The sequence below is a fragment of the Rana temporaria genome, chromosome 5 (assembly GCF_905171775.1).
Source record: "Rana temporaria chromosome 5, aRanTem1.1, whole genome shotgun sequence".
NCBI lineage: Eukaryota > Metazoa > Chordata > Amphibia > Anura > Ranidae > Rana > Rana temporaria.
Genome location: NC_053493.1, coordinates 416275131 through 416285351, shown reverse-complemented (window position 1 = coordinate 416285351; position 10221 = coordinate 416275131). Strand labels below are relative to the sequence as shown.

General features: G+C 42.6%; 1 protein-coding gene across 1 annotated transcript; it reads left to right on the top strand.

Moving 5' to 3' along the window:
* The first annotated feature begins 4460 nt into the window (after positions 1 to 4460).
* LOC120941641 (E3 ubiquitin/ISG15 ligase TRIM25-like) lies at positions 4461 to 6832 on the top strand. Its single transcript, XM_040355170.1, has one exon. It carries the CDS (start codon positions 4524 to 4526, stop codon positions 6096 to 6098), a length of 1575 nt encoding a protein of 524 aa, XP_040211104.1. The 5' UTR covers positions 4461 to 4523; the 3' UTR covers positions 6099 to 6832.
* The last annotated feature ends 3389 nt before the right edge of the window (positions 6833 to 10221 follow it).

Sequence of the window (10221 nt, the reverse complement as noted above, 5' to 3'; positions counted from 1 at the left end):
CCCAGCCGTACCATTCTGCCGACGTATATAGGGGTAGGGGTTAATAGAAATGTCCACAACAATTGTTTTTAACTTCTTATACTGTTGGACAGGTTAATTCGGTTGGTAAGCAGACTGGTTTTTGAGTTGAGCTGGGAATTTTCCTTCCATTCCTTCCATTTGCTCCTTGCTGTGAAGGCCAGTTATAGGTGGGGGCCAGGGCCATCTGTTTGTTACTGGTGTAATTAACTACTATGGTAGAGTTTCGATAATTAGGTAATTACTGCATATTTTCATGCAGTCATTTATTGCATTGAGCTGGTTGCTAAGGAGCAGGCCGGGAAACCAACCTTGGCATCTTTTAACAGTTGAATGCAAACAAAAACATGCCAGCAATTAAAATTTATGAAAACAAAACTGCTTGGGGTCCCCCCCAATGCATACCAGGCCCTTCAATTCTGGTATGGAATTTAAGGGGAACACCACACCAATTTTTTTTTAAAAAGGCATGGGGGCCCCCCAATATCCATACCAGAACCTTATCTGAGCATACAGACCAGCAGGTCAGGAAAGGGGGGACGAGTGGGCAGCCCCCATCCTGGACCATACCAAGCCACATGCCATCAACATGGGGGGGGTGGATGCTTTGGGGCAAGGGGGCTTTTCCCGCCCACCCCAAAGCACCTTACCACCCTGAGCTGTGGTTGTGGGTGTCTACGGGAATCTGAAAGCCCCTTTTAACAAGGGGGCCCCCTATGTGAATGAGTATGGGGTACATTGTATCTGTTCCCATTCACCAAAAGTGCATAAAGACAGTACAAATGTTTTTGACAATTCTTTTTTTTTTTTAAGAAAAAAAAAATCTCCCAATAAAGATCCATCCTCAATTATGGCACCTGCCACCACTGCTGGACTGAGAAAGGATAATAAAAAAAAAAAGCTCCACTCGCGGCGAACGCTTCTGTGGTCTGCCTGCTCTGCCGATTGACAGTTCTTAAATAGGTAAGTGGTGGGCTTCCTGATGATGTCACATGGTGGCCCTGCCCCTTGAGACATCACTGATCCAGCATGCACTTGTCGGTGATGTCACAATGGGGTGGGCCAGCAGAGCAGTAAAACTGTGGGAGCGTTTCTCGCAAGCTGAGTTTTTTTTTCTTTTTTCGGGTCCGGGATCGGGCATCGTGATTGACGATATTTCTGAATCAGGGGACAATTTTTTTTTATAATTTTTAATTGTCACGTGACCCTGTTATTGCATGCAGTAAACGTTCGTGAATTGGCCCCTATATCTGTTACACAACAAAAGTGAAGTACCAGAGAAACTTGAACAGTAGTGAAATTTCTTAATTTCACAAAAATGGCGAATGTACAATTATTTGTTATTTATAGGGTTGTCACGATACCACTTTTTTAGGACCGAGTACAAGTACCGATACTTTTTTTCAAGTAGTCGCTGATACCGAATACCGATACTTTTTTTAAATGTGTCCCCAAATGCAGCCATGTCCCCCACATATGCAGCCATGTCCCCCTAGCCATGTCCCCCACATATGCAGCCATGTCCCCCTAGCCATGTCCCTCACATATGCAGCCATGTCCCTCTAGCCATGTCCCTCACATATGCAGCCATGTCCCTCTAGCCATGTCCCTCACATATGCAGCCATGTCCCTCTAGCAATGTCCCTCTAGCAATGTCCCTCACATATGCAGCCATGTCCCTCTAGCCATGTCCCTCTGGCAGCAATGTCCCTCTGGCAGCAATGTCCCCCATACCTTTGCCGCCGCATGGAGAAAATCACAGCATTCATTTGAATAGCTGTTTTGCCCGCGCGTATAGACACTCCCCCTTGCTCGGGATTGGACAGATCACGATCACCCATCCAATCCCGGGCAAGGGGGAGTGTCTATACGCGCGGGAACACTACAGCTATTCAAATGAAAGCTGTGATGTTCCCGCACGGCGTTTAACCCATGCGGCGGCTTTCGATGCGGCGGTGCGATGCGGCGGCTTTCGATGCAGCGGTGCGATGTGGCGGCAGCGGCGGGGGGGGAAAGTATTCTATTTAGGTATCGGGGGTATTTGCGCGAGTACGAGTACTCCCGCAAATACTCGGTATCGGTCCCGATACCGATACTGGTATCGGCATCGGGACAACCCTAGTTATTTATTAACTCAATACAGTTTTAACTTTTATATTTAGTAGGAATTTAGCAGGAATATTGTAAATATTGGCACATATGTATCCACTATTAATGATTTCAGTGCAAATATCACAGGGCCTAAAAAATCAGTAGGGCCTTCCTTTTATTTTTTTCTGGTCCTATGCTTTCAGAAAATGTACAGTAGGATTTAGGGGTCTTTCACAAACTCTGAAAGCTGTAAGAAGAAAAAAAAAGCAATGGAAAAATTGCAACAATGGTCCGGTCACCTGACTTGGATTTGGAGCACAGGGCCTGGCAGTGAAAAGATTAAGGCAGCTCGGATTCTGGCTTTAAAGGACACATTCTTAAAAGTTAAGTGTTAAAGGGTTTGTAAAATATTTTTTTTTTTATCTTAATAGCTTCCTTTACCTTAATGCAGTGCTGTTTTCATGTCCTCATTGTTCGTTTTTGCTCTCAAATTGCTGTAATTCTTCTCTGATCTCCACACTTCCTGGTTGTCTGTTTCCTGATGACCACAGTACTGGGAGCTTTCTCTCTGTGGTCACTAACTTCAAGGAGGTGTGATTACTGTGTGTCTAGTTTCTAGTTTTGTTTTCCAAACCATCACTGCTCTATGGCTCTGTAAGGCAGAGAGGCAGGAAACAACATGCAAAAACGAAACTAGAAACTACAGGTACATTATATGATTGATTTTTATCTAGTTTTAATCGTTTTTAAAAGGAATCAAGGGAAAATTAACTAGGGGCTAGTTGTTGGACTTTACAGGCACAGTATGCTGGTAGAAATATAGTCGTACAGAGAGATTTTCTCTAAAATGTTATTTATTTAACACAGAAGTACAGTTCACATATTAAAAACTGACGTTCCTTACGGAACTAACTAGCAAACTAACTACACATTGCAGGGTATCTCCAAAGCAAAACAGGAAATTATAGACTGATATACTCTACTTTTTGTACTATTAAGTGTGACTAACAAAACTTTAACATGATGAGAATGATGAAAGTATCCTGTGTTTATGATGGAGATTCAGGCATAAAATGTCTGAAAGATGGAATTGGCAATGGATAGACTCGACCGGTTTCGCGCCTCTTTCAGCGCTTCTTCATAGAGTCTCTAAAATATAGTTTGATGGCAATATATTCCAATAGTAGATACACAAACGTAGAAAAGAGAGGGGGAGGGGAAAGCTTCAGGTAGAAGGTTAACAAATAGGTCCGGACTGCTGGACAACTAGATCCATATATAGTAACCCTTGAGGGCAGAAGATCTTAGGCCCCGTACACACGACCGAGTTTCTCGGCAGAATTCAGCCAGAAACTCGATCGGAGCTGAATTCTGCCGAGAAACCTGGCCGTGTGTACACTTTCGGCCGAGGAAGCCGACGAGTTCCTCGTCGAGCCAAATAGAGAACATGTTCTCTATTTCCTCGTTGTTCAATGAGGAAAGTTGGCTCGCCGAGATCCTCGGCGGCTTCACACGGAACTCGATGAGCAAAACGATGAGTTTTACCCGTCGAGTTCCTCGGACGTGTGTACGAGGCCTCAGATGGAACTTAGCACTGCTAACAAAAAGAGGCCAGGGTTGAAATCTCTGGAGAGGTATTGAAAGGTAATATTTGTGCCTGGGGTGAAGCCTTATAAGCTTATCATCCAGAGGACAGTAATGGTCCTAGTAGTCAGGGCAGCAGCGGATAGTATCTATCAGCCTCCCGGGAGACTGCAGTTTAATATGTGAACTGTACTTCTGTGTTAAATACATTTAATTTTAGAGAAAATCTCTCTGTACGACTATAATTCTACCAGCATACTGTGCCTGTAAAGTCCAACAACTAGCCCCTAGTTAATTTTCCCTTCATATCTACCAGGACGTGGCACCTTTTATTACCAAGTATCCACATGCTCACTACATGTGAGGATACTGTTCCCCTCCCTATTTCCTATTTAAAAGGAATCAGTTAACTAGTATGTCTCTATACCCTGTAAACAGTCATTTCAGCAAAAAAAAATTGTTTATTTACAACTCCTTTAAGTAAAAATATGTTCTTTAACTCTGAAAAATATTTTGTTTTGCACAGAACATCTAAAACACATTGACTTGTAACCAGTTATTGGCACGGCTCAGTATTGGTTTTGTCTGAAGTTCTTATTTTTAAAAAAATGCAAACAAGTCTAACAGTCACTACAGCATGTGACCAGAACACTCCCGTGTATGCAAATGTCACTTAATTTTATAGACATGCACTTTGTTCACATACTTCCTGCAGATCTCAGTTGGAAGATCAGATCAGCCCCACCCTCTGCTGAGAAATGTGAGAAGTGTCCTCTGGTTTCTGAGTGTCGGAGACTTTTTAGTTTTGTTTCTCTCTTCTGCTGTCAGCGATGGCGTCTGCTGATCTGAGACAGGAGCTGGACTGTTCCATCTGTCTGACCACATATACAGATCCTGTAAACCTGAGATGTGGTCACAACTTCTGCCGGGTCTGTATTGATCGTGTGTTGGATACACAGGGGGGGTCTGGAGGATATTCCTGTCCTGAGTGCAGAGAAGAGTTCCGGGATCGCCCTGTACTGCACAGGAATATAACACTACGTAACATAGTGGAGACTTTCCGATCTACTCAGCTGGAAGAAGGGAAGACTGGAATCTTCTGTACTTATTGCTATCACTCTCCTGTACCTGCTGTTAAATCCTGTCTGATGTGTGAAGCTTCTCTGTGTGATAATCACCTGAGAGTCCACAGCAAGTCACCAGAACATGTCCTAACTGATCCCACCACTTCCATGGAGAACAGGAAATGCTCCATCCATAGAGAACTTATTAAATATTACTGCACTGAGGACTCTGCCTGTATCTGTGTGTCTTGCAGGCGGGATGGAGAACACCGGGGACACAAGGTGGAGACTCTGGATGAGGCCTCTGAGAAGAAGATACAGAAACTGAGAAATGTTCTGCAGAAACTGATGACAGAGAGAGAGGAGACAGAGAAAAGAGTCCAGAGTCTGCAGGATCGCAGGAGAAAAGTACAAGAAAAAACAGAGAGAGTCACTGCCCTGTTCATAGAGCTCAGGAGACATCTGGAGGACCTGGAGAAGAGAGTCCGGAGGAACATCTCCAGCCAGGAAGAGCGGATCTCATTGTCTGATCTGATCCATCAGCTGGAAATAAAGAAGAATGATCTGTCCAGGAAGATGGAGGACATTGAGGAGCTGTGTAACATGACTGACCCACTGACTGTCCTACAGGAATCAGACACAGGGGACTTGTGTGATACTGAGGAGGGAGATAATGAGGACAGAGAGAGACATGATAGACTCCTCCATGATGGAGGGGATCTGGATGTGGCCGGAATCTCACACACATTACACGCAGGGTTATCTGATATGATAAAAGGGGTAAATGTATTCTTCAATATACAGGAAGCTTCAGACATATTACTGGATGTGAACACAGCTCATAATCATCTACAGATATCAGATGACATGAAAACTGCATTCTGGTCAGATATAGAGCAGAATCGTCCAGAAACACCAGAGAGATTTCAGTCCTGCTATCAGGTATTAAGCAGTCAGAGGTTTTCCTCGGGGCGACATTACTGGGAAATGGATGTCGGTGAGTCAGAACATTGCATATTCGGGATGTGTTATCCCAGTATAGAGAGGAGAGGAGACCAGTCAGTGATTGGAAATAATAACAAGTCCTGGGGTTTCCGCAGGTATAGCGGTGTATGTTCTCTAAGACATGACAATAAATCGATTATCCTATATCGCGATCTCTCCAGTAACAGAGTCAGGATCTATGTGGATTATGAGGCCGGGCGGCTGTCCTTTTATGATCTGTGTGACCCGATCAGACACCTCCACACCTTCACCACCACCTTCACTGAGCCCCTCCATGCTGGGTTATGGGTATGGGAAGGTCGTATATCGCTATCTGGGGGGTCAGGAGACGTGTAAAATGATCATATTACAGTAAATTTGAGATGAATCTGGTGAGAAATGTGAATCTGGTTCATAGGATGACACAGTTTGTACAGATAACATATTTCTTTAGTGAGAAATAATACCGCTCTAAAAACTGCTGATCCCTTGGCTTTGCTTCCGTCCCACTAAACCAAAAGGGTGCTGGCTATGCACAGGTATATTGGATAGAAGAAGGTCCTAGACTGCCGCACTGAAGAAGGTCCTGGACTGCATTGCTTTGGTTGTTTTTTGGATTTTATTTGTACAAATAAAGACATTGTTTTAAGGAGTGCGGCAGTCCAGGACCTTCTTCTGTCCAACATATTTCTTCAATCGGTGGATCCGGTAGATCTCAGCACAGGAGAGTCTCCTCCATCACTTCCACACCCAATAAGACAAGGGGAGGATTTGGGGGTTTATTTAGCATTAGGCTGACCATACGCCATACAATCTGATTGTACAATCTCCTTTAGATCTACCATCAGTTATGTAGTATAAGGCATGCCCGATTTTAAGCAATTCAAAGCACTTTTTAAGTTTATCCTCATATGACATCGCTTTGGTAAAGCTATACAACAAAGATTTTGTTGTATAGTGTATGGTCAGCCTTAGATTTACCAAAAATATAAGGACATCCATACATTATACATTCATATTGTATCCAGGCAAGTACTGGCACTACATAGTTGATGGTAAATCTAAATCAGATTGTATAGTGTATGGTCAGCTCTTAGTTTTGCTAAGAGGTTTAACCTCCCTGGCGGTATGATTCTTTCAGAAAAAACATGCTGAAAGCGGTACCATTATTTGCAAGGAAATTTGGCGTTTTATACTGTAGGTCTGTAATTTTTAGAAATAACTCACTTAAATCTGACCAAACAAGATTCTAATAGGCATCCCGGGTATGACATTTTTTTAGAAACAAAATTATAAATTATAATATAATAAATAATTATAAATAATTATAACAAATAATAATATAATTATAATAAAAATTATTCAATAATGTAATCAAATCAAAATCACTGAAATTTGCTCAGTTGCAGAATTGTCGCTGTCATTATTTTTTTTTTTTATGACGAATTTCCCCACAAATCGCTATCGCACAATTCTGCAAGTGATTATAATTTATTATCGCTGTTTTTTAGCTGATCTAAAACTATTTTTGACATAAAAAGACACTTTTGGTTGCTATGGACAATCTACAGTTTGCAGGGAGAAAGAAACGTTTTTATTTTATAAAAGTACATGCTGGGCACTGGGCAGACCACTAGGGACAAGGGGTGTGTGTTTTTTTTACATACAGTACTGTAATCTATAAGATTACAGTATACTGTATGTATTGTGTTTGTTTACTTTTTTGAATTTGGCGCCGTTCTCCGCTCCCGTGCGTCGTAACTTCGCAGGGAACGGAGATCGGCGGCACAGGAGGACGCTGTGTGAATCAAGCGAGGTCCCGCTCGCTCACACAGCGCGGTGGCATCGCTGGATCCAGGGACAAGGTAAGTAAATAGTGCCTGTGGATCTAGAGAGGCAAGCCTGAGGCTGACTCGGGGTTACCGCTCGCAACAGGAAAATCTAACCTCGAGTCAGACTCGGGAATACCGCGAGGAAGGTTAAGGATGTGTTTTGTGTTAGGTTTAGTATTTTGAAGTGTTCATTTTCTGGCTTTGTTTCAATTATCAATAAAGACATTGGGGGTCATTTACTTTAGCGCCGCACGCTAATTAGCGGTAATTAGCGCTAAAACGGTATTCACTATAGCGCTGGTGAAACAATACTCCCAAAACCGAATTTACTATACCTCTCTGAAAACAAATAGTGCCCAAATCCCTCCTCTGCTAAAACCTGGAGTAGTGGACATGGAAATAATGTTTAGAGCATGATATAATTGCCTAAATGGTACTGAAATATGCGGTATATTGTTTAAAGATAATCTGCTTTTAAACTGTGTGAAAAAATGATTTCTACACTGAAATATCTTTTAAAAGTCTAAGAAAAGATAAATTCCTCGTCTCTGTACAACTCGGTGCCAACACAACTGAGCATGCTAAGACGTGCAAATTACTCTCATTTTAACTCCCATGGCTTTTTTACATGGCGCTATAGTAAATACCAAAATTAGCACTGGGCTAAAATGCATTTTTAAGAGTGAAAACCCTCGCTATATAGTCCAATGCAAGTTTCAGCTATTATTTATTATGGTACAATTGTAACTTTCCTAAATTAAATACTTTTAACGTTGAGATAAAATTTATCTTTCTCTGAAATAAATTTTACATGCAACAACGTTGCTTCTTCTTCATCTATTTTGTTTTTAAGAATGCTGGAATGTGTAACGTTTGCATGTTTTGTTAAAATATATTTTTCTTTTTCACTTTCCCTTGTTACTCTCCATTTCACCAAAATATTTTCCCAAACTCACACAGCTGTCTTTACAAACCACATACATTTGCTGATGGGAATTTAAAATGAGTCTCAATTTTGTGTTTTTTATTATTTCCAAATAATCATAATTTGAGTCCAAAAAATTTGATATGTGTACCAACATCAGAAATTAAAATGGCATTTCCAAAATTCAGAGGGTAACATCACTATTCTACACTCACCCACCAAGAACCACCACATATCAAAGAATAGATCAAGAAAAATAACTCTTGAGTAATGTAATTTCACCACCTACATGTCCAAAGAAATGCAGTCTATTAGCCAGATTCAGAGAGACTGGCTTAATGTTGAGGCGGCGTAGCGTATCGCATATACGCTACGCCGCCTTAAGTCAGAGAGGCAAGTGCTTTATTCACAAAGCACTTGCCTCCTAAGTTACGGCGGCTTAGCGTAAATGGGCCGGCCTAAGCGTGCCTAATTCAAATGTGGAACAGGGGGGCGTGTTTTATGTTAATGACTGGTGACTCTTTGTGAATCTAGCTATATGTGTACTTATGTGTAGTAGGTTTCCACATGTGGCAGTTTTGTGGCTTATAGGTTAGAACTTCTGCTTAGCATCCCTGAGGGTCTGGGTTCAAATCCCAAACATGCCACTTCATGAAGAGAAGTTGTCTTATCCCCTTATGTTGTTAAACATAACTCCTGACTCAGATCCTAAAATTATAAATGATGAATGATGAAGTAGTATTTATGCGTAGGAGTGTTCCGCCACCATTGTAAATCTTGCCAGATACACTATCTAGCCAAAAGTATTGAAACGTCTGCCTTTACACACACATGAACTTTAATGGCAGCCCAGTCTTAGGCCTCGTACAGACGAGAGGATTTCCCCTGGAAACGATCCGACGGAAAAATCCTCTGGCGGATTTTGATCTGATGGCTGTACACACCATCAGATCAAAATCCCCGCGGAATACATCTGCGGTGACGTGGCCGCGCCATTGCTGCGACAATGATGCGGCGACGTGCGCGACCCTGGAAGGTAACTACTTCCACGCATGCGTCGAATCAATACGACACATGCGAGGGATGGGATCGGACGGACTTATCCGGTGAGTCTGTACAGACGACCGGATAAGTCCGGCGGAACAGGATTCCAGCGGATAGATTTCTTAGCATGCTGGAAAATGTCCGCTAGGCCGTACACACGACCGGATCTATCTGCTGGAACTGATCCGCGGATAAATCCCAACGGACAGATCCGGTCGTGTGTACGGGGCCTAAGTCCGTAGGGTTAAAATTTGATTTGGCCCCACCCTTTGCAGCTATAACAGCTTATGGGAAGGCTGTCAACATTCTTCCAGAAGTGCATTTTGTGAGGCCAGGCACTGACTCAGTCTTCAGGAGGGGAACCATATTCCCTCTGACCATTAACCTGTACAAGATTAATATTACACCTTTCCATCCACTCCTGAAGGGAACCTTTATTGTCCTTATTCAGAGAATTAATCTAAGCTTTGCTCTCATCGTTCATCACGTTGTTTGTCCATCATCAGAGAATGATCTGCTCTCTCCGTAGGATCAGAGGCTGAACTGAGCTCTTTTCCATGCTCTATTCGGAAGAAGCAGACAAAATCCCCGCTCTCCTCCATGGGCCATAATCAGTGGGTAGGAGGCTTGCCCCTAGTACCCTCCAAAAGCCTCTGTCTCAGTTGGGTCTGTCACACCA

Bases quoted from the DNA above. Each gene is read 5' to 3' on its own strand.
- LOC120941641 (XM_040355170.1), top strand. From the start codon at position 4,524: ATGGCGTCTGCTGATCTGAGACAGGAGCTGGACTGTTCCATCTGTCTG.